The following is a 17,686-nucleotide window of genomic DNA, read 5'->3' on the forward strand; positions in this document are numbered from 1 at the left end:
ACAACGCAAACAAAAACACAGCAAAACGCATGCACAACGCTGCGTTTTGCGCCGCATGCGTCCTTTTTTTCATTGATTTTGGACGCAGCAAAAATGCAACTTGCTGCGTCCTCTGCGCCCGGACGCGGGCGCCGCAGGGACGCATGCGGCGCAAAACACAAGTGCGACGCATGTCCATGCGCCCCCATGTTAAATATAGGGGCGCATGACGCATGCGGCGACGCTGCGGCGCAGACCGCAAATGTGAACGTAGCCTAAGCAAATGGATCCAAATAAAATATTTCTACTGCCAGATCCATTTTGTACACATACAGATCGCCTATATCAGTGTTCCCCAACTCCAGTCCTCAAGAGCCACCAACAAGTCATGTTTTCAGGATTTTCTTAGTATATCACAGGTGATGGAATTATTGCCTGTGCAGGTACTGCAAATATCACCTGGGCAATACTAGGGAAATCCTGAAAACATGACCTGTTGGTGGCTCTTGAGGACCGGAGTTGGGGAACACTGGCCTATACAATGGCTTCCCCCTATAGATCAGTGCTCTATAAATAAGTCACCAGGGCAGACGTGGATCTAATGAGATTACCTGAGAAGGCGGGGGCGAGACAGGAGGGAGGATCAGCAGCACCTGCCCATAGACACAGGTATTCCTGTGCTTCCACCTGGCAGCCCCACCCAGCAGCACAAGACGACGAGGACAGGGAGGAAGAATGCCCCACTGGACCCACATGCTGGGTGCCCCCTGTATTCTGCTGCTCTGCATGGTGAGGACTGCCAGGCTTTATCCACCCTCTAATCCCCCTCTATGGTCAGGCTGCTGGCACACTGCCCCTTGCCCTTCCTTGTGTCTATACATCTGTTATCTCACTGACTTGAGTGTGGTCTTCTCTATACACTGTGTCTACGAGAGTCACTACCTCTATACTATGTAACAACCGGTTCCACTGATCACTGTGTGTCATAACTTGGCCCAAATATTTACACCTGTTCTACAAGGATATTTATATAATTATTTGCATTATCATATGTTGTTAGTTTTCAGCCATTGATCAGTGGCTTTCAGCTGTCAAACTACAACTACAACCATCCTGGGAAATGTAGCTTCTAAACAGCTGGAGAACTTCAGATTGAAGATTATTACTATTTTTTTTTTTTTCTCACTTATTTAGCGTTATTAATTCCACAGCACTTTACAGACATTATCATCACTGTCCCCATAGGGGCTCACAATCTAGATTCCCTATAAGTATGTCTTTGGAATGTGGGAGAACATGCAAACTCCTTGCAGATGTTGTCCTTCCCAGATCTTGTAAACCTGTAGAAAAGCATTAGTCCAGATACTAAATTATTTTTGCAACATGTATTTATATTTGATCAATTGTAACATAGTCCATGTTTTTGCACTACATATTATCCAGGAATATTGCAGACGTGTTCATCATACAGGTGACGTTGTAGCTAATATCTGAATCTCAGATTGTTCAGAACACGTCTTTCCTTCCCACATCTTCACATCTTGGCTCCTAATCCTTCAAGCGGTGGGAATTCAAATCCCTGTTATTACAACTCTTCGCTTAGTCCTTCACATGAGAACCACGAAAGCTGGCGTGTTTACTAATGTCAGGATAATGGCGATCCTATGCCCTCACAGTATTCCTTTTTAGCTGGTGGTGAATCCAATAAAATCTGAACAATTTGCAAATCCCATGCAGGATATGTGGTTTGTAAGTCTCGTTGTAAATCTATAATCATTATATAGTAATGGAGAACGCCTTCATCTTTAGGTTAGATTCGCCGTCTGAAAATGCAGAATCTCTTAGGACCTTTTTTTTTTTTTTTTTTTTTTTTTTTTTTCCTGCTCAAAATTATTGCAAGTGTATAAATGCATTACAAACAATGGTTTCTTAAAATTTTGGGGCTTTTTGGTAACAGCATGCTCCTAGGTGTGGCATTTTTTTGGTCTTTTTCTCTATTCTTTTCTAAAGGACTTCAAAAACCTTAGAAAAAAAAATGTTTGTCAGGATACGTTTCCATAATGAGCATTTGGTGAGTTTTTGATGTTGCAGATTTTTTACACCCATTTTTCTGAAAATATGCGACATAAGTCACCAAAAACTCACTGTGGGAACATACTTTTGTAAGGCTAACAAATTGTATGGAAAAAAAAGCTGAAAAACCACAAATTTGAGAGAATCTGCAACAAAATTCCATTGTTTACACCTGCATCTTTTTTTTTGTTCGCTTTTTTTTTTTTTTTTTTTTTTTTTGCTCACCCCCATGTAATTTTGAGTAAAAGCCTTCACTCATTGAATATTTGATCCGTATTTGTAAGCTAAAACTAGGAGTGGGTGAAGAATACAGAAGTATTGATGTGTTTCTATTATACTTTTCCTCTGCTTGTTCCTCTTGTGGTTTTGAAATACTGATGTGAAATTCTGACCATGTGAACGTGGCCTTAAATCATTTTTGCTTTTGAGTTGCTAAAAAAAAATTAGACAAACTGCATGTGAGTTTTTGTTACTGTATACTTTTGTTGTGTCAAAAATGCAACATCTCCTGCAAAGTGGATGGGATTTATAGAAATCTCATACCTAATGTGTGTGGTGTTTTTTTTTTTTTTGTTTGTTTGTTTGTTTGTTTTTTTTTAAACTCCGTGTATACATTGACCTGTGGCGCGTGTTTCAATTCCGCAACATAGTAACATAGTTAAGTTTGATGGAAGACTTTAAGTCCATCTAGTTCAACCCATAGCCTAACCTAACATGCCCTAACGTGTTGATCCAGAGGAAGAAAAAAAACCATGTGGTAAGAGTAAGCTCCATCATGGGGAAAAAAATTCCTTCCCAACTCCACATACGGCAATCAGACTAGTTCCCTGGATCAACGCCTTATCAAGGAATCTAGTGTATATACCCTGTAACATTATACTTTTCCAGAAACGTATCCAGTCCCCTCTTAAAGTTTAGTAATGAATCACTCATTACAACATCATACGGCAGAGAGTTCCATAGTCTCACTGCTCTTACAGTAAAGAATCCGCGTCTGTTATTATGCTTAAACCTTCTTTCCTCCAGACGTAGAGGATGCCCCCTTGTCCCTGTCTCAGGTCTATGATTAAAAAGATCAGCAGAAAGGTCTTTGTACTGTCCCCTCATATATTTATACATTAAAATAAGATCACCCCTTAGTCTTCGTTTTTTCCAAACTAAACAGCCCCAAGTGTAATAACCTATCTTGGTATTGCAGACCCCCCAGTCCTCTAATAACCTTGGTCGCGCTTCTCTGCACCCGCTCCAGTTCGGCTATGTCTTTCTTATACACCGGAGACCAGAACTGTGCACAGTATTCTAAGTGTGGTCGCACTAGTGACTTGTATAGAGGTAAAATTATGTTCTCATGAGCATCTATGCCTCTTTTAATGCATCCCATTATTTTATTTGCCTTTGTAGCAGCTGCCTGACACTGGCCACTGAATATGAGTTTGTCATCCACCCATACACCCAGGTCTTTTTCAGTGATTTTTTTGCCCAGTGTTTTACAATTAAGCACATCTTATATTATCTTAAATACATCTTATTTCTTCTGCCCAAGCGCATGACCTTACATTTATCCCCATTAAAGCTCATTTGCCATTTATCAGCCCAAGCTTCTAGGTTAATCCTCCTGTAATATAAAATTCTCCTCCTCTGTATTGATTACCCTGAAGAGTATAGTGTCATCTGCAAATATTGAAATTCTGCTCTGTATGCCCCCTACAAGGTCATTTAATAAATATGTTAAAAAGAGGGCCCAATACTGACCCCTGTGGTACCCCACTGCTAAGAGCGACCCAGTCCGAGTGTGCTCCATTAACCCTTTTACCCCCAAGGGTGGTTTGCACGTTAATGACCGGGCCAATATTTACAATTCTGACCACTGTCCCTTTATGAGGTTATAACTCTGGAACGCTTCAACGGATCCTGGTGATTCTGACATTGTTTTCTCGTGACATATTGTACTTCATGATAGTGACAAAATTTATTTGATATTACCTGCGTTTATTTGTGAAAAAAATGGAAATTTGGCAAAAATTTTGAAAATTTAGCAATTATCTAACTTTGAATTTTTATGCAATAAAATCAGAGATGTCACACAAAATACTTAATAAGTAACATTTCCACATGTCTACTTTACATCAGCACAATCTTGGAACCAAATTTTTTTTTTTGTTAGGGAATTATAAGGGTTAATAGTTGACCAGCAATTTCTCATTTTTACAACACCATTTTTTTTTTCTTTTTAGGGACCACATCTCATTTGAAGTCATTTTGAGGGGTCTATATGATAGAAAATAACCAAGTGTGACACCATTCTAAAAACTGCACCCCTCAAGGTGCTGAAAACCACATTCAAGAAGTTTATTAACCCTTCAGGTGTTTCACAGGAATTTTTGGAATGTTTAAATAAAAATTAACATTTAACTTTTTTCACAAAAAATTTACTTCGGCTCCAATTTGTTTTATTTTACCAAGGGTAACAGGACAAATTGGATCCCAAAAGTTGTTGTACAATTTGTCCTGAGTACGCTGATACCCCATATGTGGGGGTAAACCACTGTTTGGGCGCATGGTAGAGATCGGAAGGGAAGGAGCGCCGTTTGACTTTTCAATGCAAAATTGACAGGAATTGAGATGGGACGCCATGTTGCGTTTGGAGAGCCCCTGATGTGCCTAAACATTGAAACCCCCCACAAGTGACACTATTTTGGAAAGTAGATCCCCTAAGGAACTCATCTAGATGTGTTGTGAGAGCTTTCAATCCCCAAGTGTTTCACTACAGTTCATAACGCAGAGCCGTGAAAATAAAAAATCCTTTTTTTTCACAATTATTTTTTAGCCCCCAGTTTTGTATTTTTCCAAGGGTAACAGTTGAAATTAGACCCCAAAAGTTGTTGTCCAATTTGTCCTGAGTACGCTGATACCCCATATGTTGGGGTAAACCCCTGTTTGGGTGCACGAGAGAGCTCGGAAGGGAAGGAGCACTGTTTTTTACTTTTTCAACGCAGAATTGGCTGGAAATGAGATCGGATGCCATGTCGCGTTTTAGAGCCCCTGATGTGCCTAAACAGTGGAAACCCCCCAATTATAACTGAAACCCTAATCCAAACACATCCCTAACCTTAATCCCAAAGGTAACCCTAACCACACCCCTTAACCTGACACGCCCCAACCCTAACTGTAGCCTTAGCCCTAACCCTAATGGGAAAATGGAAATAAATACATTTTTTTAAATTTTTCACTAACTAAGGGGGTGATGAAGGGGGGTTTGATTTACTTTTATAGCGGGTTTTTTAGCTGATTTTTATGATTGGCAGCCGTCACACACTGAAAGATACTTTTTATTGCAAAAAATATTTTTTGCGTTACCACATTGAGGGCTATAATTTTTCCAGATTTTGGTCCACAGTCATGTGAGGTCTTGTTTTTTGCAGGACGAGGTAAAGGGTCCGGGATCTGCGGCACAGCTGCAGCGGCAGCCGGTACACCGCTCCATAGCGCAGGCCGGGATAATGGCGGCCGCACATGCGTGGAGCGGTGTAAGAATCCCCAGAATGACCCGGAGGTAGAGGAGCACTTCCGGGTCACTCACACAGCGGTGGGGGAAAGCGTGGTTTCGCGCATGCGCAGTGCACTGCTGTGGAAGAAAAAAAGTGTTTACTGACCGGATCCTGGCCTATAAAAAGGGGGAAGTTGCAAACGCACAGGCGATGCAACATGTCGTCCCCAGGCAAGACTGTGGACCCAGCAGGTGAGCCAGCCAGCAGAAGGTCCTCAGATGCCAGCCACAGGAGTGAGACCAAGGATTCAAGATCCAGAAAGTCGCAGCCTCCTATTTCGGTACCGTACAGCTTCACTGGGTGAGTGTGATTTCCCCTCTGCCTATAAAGCTGACACCCTTTTCCACAAATGTCTTCTTCTCCCAGGCCAAAAAGAGACAGAAATCTAAGCACAAACAATGTGCGTTATGTGACGAGCCTCTCCCAGATTCCCACCCCAAAAAACTCTGCAATCAGTGTATGGCGGAAACAATGCAGAGTCCATCTATGTCGGTCACAGATATACGGGCCATAATTAGAGAGGAATTACAGGCCATCTTACAGGCCATCTCACAAGCCAGTACCCCCCCTAAAAAATCCGGGAAAGAAAAGGCTATATCCAGCTCTGAGTCCGAGGAGGAAGGCGTTATCCACTCAGACTCCTCGCAGGCGTCATCCTCTTCCTCAACACATTCCGACATTGAGGGTCGAGCTTGTTTTCCTCTTGATGGGGTGGACAACCTAGTAAAGTCCATCAGGAATACTATAGGTTGTGAGGATACAAAAGACGACCAAACTGCACAAGACATCATGTTTGCAGGGTTGGCGGAGAGGAAGAGAAGAGCATTCCCAGTAATTCCTGCGGTTAAGGCTCTGATAAAGAGGGAGTGGGAGAAACAGGACCAGAGAGGTTTCCTCCCGTCAGCCTCCAAAAGGAAATACCCCTTTAATGATGAGGAGTTAATTTCATGGACTAAAATCCCTAAGGTGGACGCTGCAGTCGCCTCCACCTCAAAACAGTCAGCTCTACCAGTCGAGGATGCGGGCCTACTTTCTGATCCTCTAGATCGGAAGGCAGAATCGTCACTGAAACGATCATGGGAGGCTTCCACGGGCATATTTAAGCCATCAATTGCCAGCACGTGCACAGCTAGATCCATGCTTGTGTGGATTGATCAGCTGGATCAACAAATCGAACAGGGGGTCTCCAGACAAAAATTGCGGGATGCGATACCACTAATTAGAGGTGCAGCAGCATTCATGGCCGATGCTTCAGCTGACTCCCTTCGCCTCGCAGCAAGGTCAGCCGGTCTAATTAATAATGCCAGACGTGCGTTATGGATGAAGAGCTGGAAGGGGGATACGCAGTCAAAGGCTAAGATCTGCGCTATTCCGTGTGAGGGTGAGTTTTTGTTTGGGAAAGCATTAGACGAGATCCTCAAAAAAGCAAAAGAGAGGAAAAAAGCCTTCCCTGACCCCTCAATTCCTTTCTATAGGAAGACCTTTAGGAAGAGGCCGTTCGGGAAAAGAACACAAAATGAAAGATCGTCACGATGGGCCACAAGAGAGGGAAAACAGGGTGGCACTATGTTCAAAGGCCCCCCCTTCCGTAGAGACAACAAATTCTGAAACACCAGACACCCCAGTAGGGGGCAGGTTAAAATTTTTCTTTCCCCAATGGCGAAAAATCACGTCAAGTTCCTGGGTGCTAAATATTATTAAGGAAGGAATGAAAATAGAATTCCTCCAAATTCCCCATGATTCCTTTATTTTAACAGCCCTTTCCTCACCAGTGCAACAGAAGGCCCTTGAACTGGAAATTAGAAGTCTTATAGTTAAAAATGTTTTAGTTAGGGTGCCAAAGGGACAAGAGGGCAAAGGGTTCTACTCTCCGTTATTTTTAATCCCTAAACCCGATGGTTCATTTCGAACAATTATAAATCTTAAAAAACTCAATACGTTTATTAAAAATTATACGTTTAAAATGGAGTCTATTAGATCGGCCATTAAGCTCCTTTTTCCAAATTGTAGAATGGGCGGCATTGATTTAAAAGATGCCTACTACCATCTCCCTATCCATAGTAGGTATCAAAAATACTTAAGAGTGGCAGTAACTCTTGAGGGGGAGATTCATCATTTCCAGTATACAGCCATGCCCTTCGGTCTCTCCACGGCACCCAGGATCTTCACGAAGGTAATGTTAGAAGTAATGGCCTACCTTCGCCAGAGAGACACATTAATCATTCCCTACTTAGATGATTTTTTAGTTGTAGGAAATTCATCCCTTCAGTGTGCGGAACGATTAGCTGACACTGTCTCGTCCTTAGAAAGCCTGGGCTGGATCGTCAACTATAAAAAATCCAGACTCATCCCACTTTCTCTTCAGACATTTTTGGGATTTAATCTAGATTCCATAAAGCAAAAATGTCTACTTCCCCAAGAAAAAATATCTCTTATAGAGGGTAAAGTTGTGGCGGCCATTCACAAACCTCAAATGTCCCTGAGAGCAGGAATGTCCTTGCTAGGATCCCTCTCCTCCTGTACTCCAGCCGTTCAGTGGGCACAACTTCATACCCGAACATTACAACATCAGATACTTCGGGAACAGAGAAAATTTCTGGGGCACCTTGAATCGAAAATAACTTTATCCGAGAAAGTCTTATCCTCCTTAGAATGGTGGCTAAATAAAGACAACCTAGCGGGGGGTGTCCCTTGGGTAATATCACCATCCCACACGATAACTACGGACGCTAGTCCCCACGGGTGGGGCGCACACATGGGAGATAGATTCTGCCAGGGAACCTGGGATAAGAATGAGGATTTATATTCATCAAACCTGAAAGAATTGAATGCGGTAAACTATGCACTGCGTCAATTTCTCCCACAGCTACGAGGAAGCCACGTCAGAATCTGTTCAGACAACACTACGACAGTGGCGTATTTAAACAAACAAGGCGGCACAAGATCAGACGCTCTAATGTCTTCCGCAAACAGTACCTTAATCCTGGCCGAAAAGCATCTGTTGTCCCTCTCGGCAGTCCACATCAAAGGAGAGGACAATCAACAAGCGGACTTTCTAAGTCGACACACTCTTCATCAAGGAGAATGGTGTCTCAATCCTCACATTTTCCACAAGATAACATTGTTATGGGGCAAACCCCAAATAGACCTGTTCGCTACAAAACAAACAAGTCCAGAAATTCGCATCTCGGTCCCGTGCAGATCACCCGGACATTCTAGATGCTCTTCAAACACCATGGCAATTCAAGCTGGCCTATGCTTTCCCTCCGATAATTCTGCTTCCACAAGTAATACGGATAATCAGGGAAGAGCAGGCCAGGATAATACTGATAGCGCCATTCTGGCCCAAGAGACCATGGTTCTCGTGCCTGCGGTTAATGTCGGTGATGGATCCTTGGGTCCTTCCCTCAATCCCAAACCTTCTCTCTCAGGGACCTTTCTTCCACCCTCAGGTGGACAGCCTCCACCTGACGGCCTGGAATTTGAAAGGCAGATATTAAATTCCAGGGGGTTTTCAAAAGGCCTAATTGATACACTCCTGCTTAGCAGGAAACCATCTACGACAAAAATTTACACCAAAGTATGGAAGAAATTTCTACAGTTCCATACTAGTTTAAACCCCTCTGAAGTCCCAATAAAATCTATATTAGAATTTCTACAGAAAGGGAAAGAGTTAGGTCTGTCAGTTAACACATTAAAGGTCCAGGTGTCTGCTCTGGGTGCCCTCTATGGCCATAATATTGCTGGTAATAAATGGGTATCCCGCTTCATCACGGCCTGTGAACGAGTTACTCCTGTCCACATACCTAGGGTAGCTCCTTGGGATCTAAATCTAGTCTTAGACTCTCTAACAGAATCTCCGTTTGAGCCTATAGACACAGCATCTTTAAAACACTTGTCGTTAAAAACAGCCTTCTTAGTAGCCTTAACATCGGCTAGAAGAGTCAGCGACATTCAGGCCTTGTCGATAGATCAACCTTACCTTCTCACATTTCATGACAGACTAATCTTAAAACCAGACCCCCTATACCTTCCTAAGGTAGCAGGGAAGTTCCACAGGTCACAGGGGATACATCTTCCTACCTTCTTTAAAGACCCCTCTACTCCTGAAGAACAAAAATTCCATACTCTAGACATCAGGAGAGTAGTTTTGCAATATATTGAGAAAACTAGTAGTTGGAGGCAGAGTAGGGCTCTGTTCATATCCTTCCAGGGCAAAAAGAAAGGATATGGAGTCACAAGAGCAACATTATCCAGGTGGATAAGAGACGCTATCCGGTTGGCCTATTCCATGAAAAATGAAGAACCTCCGGAGGGCATCAAAGCACATTCCACCAGAGCCATGGCTTCTTCCTGGGCCGAAAAAGGGAACGTGCCAATCGAAGATATATGTAAGGCTGCAACTTGGTTGGCTCCTTCCACTTTCTATAATCACTACAGGCTTGACCTGTCTTCCGACTCTGACCTACACTTTGGCAGGACTATCCTCAGCACGGTGGTCCCCCCCTAGGTGTTGGTCTCTGGAAATCTCTCCAGTGGGTGCTGTCATGGCGAAGGGTAAATAGCCGGATTACTTACGGTAATGCTCTTTTAATGAGTCCATGACAGCACCCAGTCACATCCCTCCCTAATAAAACCCAATGTAATTACTTCTATGAAGTTTATATTCTGATGATACATTGTGATTGACTGACTAACACTGGCGGTCCTCCGGGTACTCTGAAATTAAACTGAGGAGGAGAGGGGGACCGCCCCCTTTTATGTCTCTGTAGGTTTCCTGTTCCTTGGGGCGGATCCCTATCTCTCCAGTGGGTGCTGTCATGGACTCATTAAAAGAGCATTACCGTAAGTAATCCGGCTAATATATATACACTTTTTTTTTTTTTTTTTTTTTTTTTTTTTACTTTGTCCCAGGGGCGGACATCGCTGATCTGACAGTTTGCACAGCACTGTCAGATCGGCGATCTGATGTGCAGAGCTGCAGGCTTACCAGCGCCTGCTCTGAGCAGGCACTTGGTAAGCCACCTCCCTCCCTGCAGGACCCGGGTGCCGCGGCCATCTTGGATCCGGGCCTGCTGCAGGGAGGAGAGGTAAGAGACCCTCGGAGCAACGCGATCACATCGCGTTGCTCCGGGGGTCTCAGGGAAGCCCGCAGGGAGCCCCCTCCCTGCGCGACGCTTCCCTGTACCGCCGGCACACCGTGATCATGTTTGATCGTGGTGTGCCGGGGGTTAATGTTCCGTGACTGCTCCTGGCACATAGTGCCGGATGTCAGCCGCGATAGGCAGCTGACACTCGGCCGCGCTCCCCCCGTGAACGCGGCCGATCGCGCTGGACGTACTATCCCGTCGGTGGTCATACGGGCCCACCCCACCTCAACGGGATAGTACATCCAATGTCAGAAAGGGGTTAATAACCACCCTTTGGTTCCTATCCCTGAGCCAGCTCTTAACCCACTTACACATATTTTCCCCTATCCCCATTATTCTCATTTTATGTATCAACCTTTTGTGTGGCACCGTATCAAAAGCTTTTGAAAAGTCCATATACACTACATCTACTGGGTTCCCTTGGTCCAGTCCGGAACTTACCTCTTCATAGAAGCTGACCAAATTAGTCTGACATGAACGGTCCCTAGTAAACCTGTGCTGATACTGGGTCATGAGGTTATTCCTCTGCAGATACTCCAGTATAGCATCTCTTAGAATGCCCTCCAGGATTTTACCCACAGTAGAGGTTAAAGGGAACCTGTCACCCCGTTTTTTTAAGAGGAGCTAAAAAAAGCGTTAAATAGGGGCAGAGCTGGGCGTTACATTAGTGTCTTTTGTGTGCCTTTATTACCCACCTATGCTGCTGAAATACCTTTGTAAAGTCGCCGTTTTCTGCTGTCACTCACGCTGGTCTGGTCCTATGGGCGTGGTGACAGCGCTGTTTCTCCCCCAGATCAGGCTCATCATTCCGTTGGTGGCGTAGTGCTGTGCGCATGTCCAACAGAGAATATCCACTGCCCAGGAGATGCAAAAGAGCGTGATCTGCGCTATTCAGCTGTTTACCGGTGGGCGCGGCCATCTTTCCTGTGGCCGCGCGTGCGCAGATGGAGCGTTCTGCTGCCCGGGGCTTCAGGAAAATGGCCGCGGGCGCGTGCACAGATGGAGATCGCGGCGGCCATTTTCCTGAAGCCCCGGGCAGCAGAGCGCTGCATCTGCGCACGCGCGGCCACAGAAAGATGGCCGCGCCCACCGGTAAACGGCTGAATAGCGCAGATCGCGCTGTTTTTCATCACCTGGGCAGTGGATATTCTCTGTTGGACATGCGCACACCACTACGCCACCAACGGAATGATGAGCCTGATCTGGGGGAGAAACAGTGCTGTCACCACGCCCATAGGACCAGACCAGCGTGAGTGACAGCAGAAAACGGCGACTTTACAAAGGTATTTCAGCAGCATAGGTGGGTAATAAAGGCACACAAAAGACACTAATGTAACGCCCAGCTCTGCCCCTATTTAACGCTATTTTTAGCTCATCTTCAAAAAACGGGGTGGCAGGTTCCCTTTAAGCTTACTGGCCTATAACTTCCAAACTTAGTTTTTGTCCTCCTTTTTGAATATTGGCACCACATTTGCTATGTGTCAGTCCTGTGGTACAGACCCTGTTATTATCGAGTCTTTAAAGATTAAAAACAATGGTCTATCAATGACAATTTCTCTTGTGGGTACGCTGACCTTGGTGTGCAGATTTTCCCCCATAGACTTGCATTAGATGAAGAAAAATTCAGATAAAATACACATGAATTTTTACTGCATTTCCCCACATCAAAAATTAATATAATCCACATATGACTATTTGAATAAAGTTCTGTCAAAGCCAGATACCAGGAAGCATGAAAAACAAAGCGGCTTTACTTCAAACATGACACCAAAAGACACATAAAAATGCAGTTAAATAAATGGAAGTAACCTAACTTAAGACCATGGTCACACGTTCAGCGTTTTACCTCAGCGTTTTACCTCAGTACCAGGAGTGAAACAATCACAGGAAAAGTATAATAGAAACACATCACCACTTCTGTGTTTATCACCCATTCCTGGGTTTGGTTTGGTTTACAAATACTGATGCAAAATACTGAATGTGTGAACGTGGCCTTAGGTTATGTGCACACGTTGCGGATTCGCTGCAGGTCCGCAGCGTTTTTTGAGGTGCAGAAACGCTGCAGATCCGCAATTGATTTACAGTACAATGTAAATCAATGAGGAAAAAAAAATGCTGTGCACACTTTGCGGAAAATCCGGTGCGGAAACGCTGCGGTTTAAAAGAAGTAGCATGTCACTACTTTTTTGTCAATCTGCAGCGTTTTTGTACCCATTCCATTATAGAAAACCGCAGGGGTAAAAAAACGCAGCAAATCCGCAAGAAAACCGCAGCAAAAACACTGCGGAACCGCACAAAAAAACGCAGGTGCGTTTTCTGCCAGGAGAGACAGAATCCGCACCAGAAATTCCTAAGGCTAATCCGCAACGTGTGCACATAGCCTTATAGGTGCAGAGAATCCAGAGAAACCGATTTCTGGGCACATCTAAGAAAACACAGGTTTTTATCAGATGTGAAGAGGCACAAAATAGCTGATCGTATGGGGGTGCCTGGTGTCTGCCAACCCCTTTAATTAGCGGACACCATGCAGCACTTGCAGATTTCTGGTACTGCTATTTAGAGCATTTGTTACTTTAAGGGACTGTCCAGATTTCTTAATCAAAGACTTTAAGGCTATATGCACACGTTGCGGATTTGGCTGCGGATCCACAGCGGATTGGCTGCTGCAGATTAGCAGCAGTTTTCCATGCGGTTTACAGTAACATGTAAACCTATGGAAAAACAAATCTGCAGTGCCCATGGTGTGGAAAATACCGCTCGGAAACGCTGCGTTGTATTTTCCACAGCATGTCAATTCTCTGTGCGGATTCTGCAGCGTTTTACACCTGCTCCATGGTAGGAATCCGCAGGTGTAAAACTGCAGTTGAAATTCGCACAAAAAAACGCAGGAAATCCGCCGTTAAATCTAAAAAAAAAAAAAAAAAAAAAAACGGTGCGGAAAAATCTGCACACGAATCCGCAACATGGGCACATAGCCTCAAAACAGGAAATGTGTTGAAATGGAATAGTCAGCAGACTGCAAAATGCAAATCGCATGCATTATACAAAAGATCTGAGACCTGATGAGGCTGATGTATTTACTTTGAAAATTTGTGCATGTGAAAATGGCTGTACAATCCAGATACTAAAATGAGCATTAAATGAATCCAGCTAAAGAGTGAGAGTTCCTGAGTCCAGTGTGTTCAGTCTGTGTCCACCAGACCTCATGATCCTCTGAGCCGCTGCGGGTTTAGTATCGGCTACACGGAGGTGCGGAGACTACTTGATGTATCTGTTATTAAGGGAATGTCATCACAAAATGAGACGCAGTTTAAACCAGGATTTTATATTAAAATGTATTTTATACAAGTTTTTTTTTTTTTTATATTATGATCTATATTTGAAACCTCATACTGCCTTGAATGGGGTTAAAGAGAATATACCATCAGAAAATAACCTACTGTTTAAATTGGGATTTTGTGTTGGACCAGTCATTGTAAGCATGCCTGCGATGATGAACTTTCTGAAAACTCTTCCTGAAAGAACAGAAGGGTCTTTCACTCATCAGCATAAATAAAATCACTCCAATGATGTTCCTGAAAAGTAGGAGTGTCATGCGAGCACAATGTGGGTTTTTTGGGTTTTTTTTTTATTTTTTTTAAACGTGTAGCATCATATGACATCCATATGCTTTAATATACTGTCATTTAAAGATATTTCTCTAGTAAAAAAAAAGCAATCTTGTAAATAGAAATATAATAAATATGATAGATATCCTGTAGATTTGTTAATGTCACAAGCCCCTTACATATAATAAACTAGCACCCTTTATTGGATTGCATGTGGCACTAAAGGGTGTTTTAGCCTTTTTTAAACCTATTAGGCCGTGGTCACACTTGTGAGAAACTCAACCATCAAGTACTGGCACTGCCACCGGCACTCGGGACCGGAGCGTGCGGCTGTGTGTATTTCTATACAACTGAATACTCTGGTCCTGAGTGCCGGCTGCAGTGCCAGGACTTGATGCGAGACTCGTGTGAGTTTCTTGCATTGAACTTGCAAGTGTGACCCCGGACTTAAATAACTTAAAAAAATAAAATAAAAAAATTAACGAAAAATGGCTTGGGATCCCCCTTATTTTTTTAACTAAGCAGGTGAGAGGCAGCTGGGGGCTGGTGTTTTGGGAAGGATCCACGGATCTTTACAGCTTAATAACCGCTCCCAGCTGCCTGCGTAGCATTTATGTAGCGCCCCCCACTGCCGCAGGGCCGAGGGGTACCCGGTACCGGGCCTCTGAGTCTCTGCTCTGGGGTTGTCACGGTGGCTAGGCCCGGTCCGTGACCCTGCCGAGGGGCGTGCAGTGAATAATATGTGGATGGTGGTGGAGGGTGCAGTGCAGTAAATAACGAGGACACCAGGTTGCAGTCTCTTTACCTCTTTACTGAAGATCTCTGGGTCCTCAGTCCGGAATCCAGATAACCAGGCTGCGCAAGTCCGGCCGGTCCAATGGCACCTCCAGAGTTCTCTTAACAGGTGGAAATCTGTGCCTTCCTTCTAGCGCTAGGTGTTGCGGTCCTTCCCTGCTGTGCTTACGGAAAGTCCCCACAACTGTTGTGTCCGTTTCTTAAGTTCCCTCACAACTCGATTAGATGATGTTCTGCTAATCCTCCGTCCCTCCCTGATGTTGCGGTTAGGACGGCACCCGTATGACGGGTAGGCTCGGAGCTCTTCCGGGACCCTAGAGTCGCCCCTCTCCACAAGTTGCCCCCCCCAAGACTACATAGGTGATTTGGGTGAGACAGCCCGCCTTAGACTGACTGTCCTGCCGTTGGTTTAGAGTATTGCCTGAAGCTGAATATTGTAATACTCCCTCGGCGTTCCGGCCGCCGGTTGTGCGCCTCAGTAGGATGTTGCCTCGGTCTCACAGCACGACTCCTACTGGTATTCTCCTCTTGCTTTGATCTCGTTTCTCACTCAGCACAATCTATCTTGCTTCTAATCCTTCCTTGGGCACCGCCGCTATGCTGAGCAGGCACGGTCCCGTTACATTCCTTCTTGTAGCCAGGCCTCTGTCAGGATCCCACCCCTGACAGGGACCCTACCGAATCTTCTCCCACAACACCCTCTGCCACAAGGTGTTGCCTGGTTCCAACCCAGTCAGCTTTCTGCTCTAACTTCCTGCCTGACCCCCAGTTTACCCACCATGGTGGGGAGTGGCCTAATGAATAGAACCCTTAGCTCCCCCTGGAGGCCCGACTGTGAAATGTATTGGTGTCTGTGATACCTGGTCAGATGAACTCCTTCAGTGCCATCGGACGTACCATAGCTCCCCTTAGTGGCGGAGCCACAGTACTGCAACGACCAGGACTCTGGGGCGCTGCACTTACTGATTATATAAAAAAAAAAAAGGGGTGGACCCAAAATGACGTGGGGTCACCCTAGTTTTAATAAGCATCAAAGGCTAAATAGACAGCTGTGGGCTGATATTAATCAGCTGGGAAGGGGCCGTGGCTTTTGGCCCCCTCCCAGACTAATAACATCAGCCCTCTACCGCCCCAGAAATCGCGCATCCCCTAGATGCGCCATTTCTGACGCTTGGCCTCAGGTCTTCACACTTGCTCTGGTGCATTAGCAAGTGGGATAACTTTGGGATTGATGTCAGCTGTTCTATGTCTGACATCAAGCCCAGGGGTTAGTAATGGAGGTTTCTATCAGACACCCCGTTTAATAACCCCCATGGTCAAAATGAATAAAGACACACAGAAAAGTCCTCTTAATTGAAAAACGCACTCCTCGACCCTTTTTTACCCATTTATTAAACAAAAAATGAAAAAAATCAAAGTAATCCTTGCCTGCTCACCAATATTCCATAATGGTGAGGTTCCATGACGATGCTCATCTCCTCTACATCCATATGGTGCGCTGAGCAGAGACATGAGAAACGTGACCACTCAGCACACCAGCTGGAGCTCCCTGGTCTAGTGACCCCTTTGACTAGTGTGAAAATTGCAAGATCTCTAATTTGTTTTTAATACAGATTAATGTGCAAGTACAGTATATAATTTTTTTTATTTTTTTTTTCAATACAAAAAACCGAGTTTAAGAGTTTGTTTTTTGGGGTTTTTTTTATACAGTTCCTTTAACTTTTGCAAGGCAGTATGTTATTTCCTGTCCAGACTCCCAGGTTACTTTCTTCTGATCGTTGTCCGATGTGCTGAAGTGAAGTCAGGAATATAGCCAAATGTACCAGAATTGGGATGTAACGAGCCAAAATGTGAGTCGACTCGTAAGCAGTTTACAGGCCAGCCGTCAATTCCTGGAATGGATCCACAGGAACCAGACAACAATTCTAAAGGAACAAGACTGAGGTCAGGATCAAGTAAAAAAAAACAGTACATGATAGTGCAATAAATTGCCAGGCGTGGAACAAATCAGACCAAGCACAGAAGCTTGAGTACCCTTAGTTAGTCCACCAGGCCTGATAACACATGTGGGTTTGGTTGCTTTTAGGAGTATAACCATATAGTTTCCAGTTGTATCTGAGCCTGGAGGGTCCAAAAGGTCCCTTCAACCACTTTGTGAAGACCTATATTATCAAAGATGTGTGAAGTTGGAGGCCCTTTTAGGGTGTGTGCACACGTTGCGGATTTGATGCTGTGGATTCGCAGGAGTTTTACAGTACCATGTAAACCTATGGAAAACCAAATCCGCAGTGCACATGCTGCAGAAAATTCCGCACTGAAACGCAGCGGTTTATTTTCCGCAGCATGTTAAGTCTTTGTGGGGATTCCGCAGCGTTTTACACCTATTCCTTAATAGGATTCCGCAGGTTTAAAAAAAAAACAAAAAAAAAACGCAGGCTAAATCAGCGGGGAATCCATAGGTAAAACGCAGGGCGTTTTTTACCTGCGGATTTTGCAGGATCCGTCCAGAAAAATCCGCAATGGAATCTGCAAC

The 17,686-nt window shown here is 44.5% G+C and overlaps 1 protein-coding gene across 1 annotated transcript in view; it reads left to right on the forward strand.

The window, feature by feature from the left end:
* Positions 1-581: 581 nt before the first annotated feature.
* SEL1L3 (SEL1L family member 3) overlaps positions 582-17,686 on the forward strand; it is a 99,054-nt gene continuing 81,949 nt past the window's right edge. The window contains exon 1 of the mRNA XM_077279942.1: positions 582-768. Within this exon, the coding sequence (XP_077136057.1) occupies positions 715-768 (54 nt within the window). The 5' untranslated portion in view covers positions 582-714. The remainder of the gene's footprint in view (positions 769-17,686) is intronic.

The sequence above is a fragment of the Ranitomeya variabilis genome, chromosome 1 (genome assembly GCF_051348905.1).
Source record: "Ranitomeya variabilis isolate aRanVar5 chromosome 1, aRanVar5.hap1, whole genome shotgun sequence".
NCBI classification, from domain to species: Eukaryota; Metazoa; Chordata; class Amphibia; order Anura; family Dendrobatidae; genus Ranitomeya; species Ranitomeya variabilis.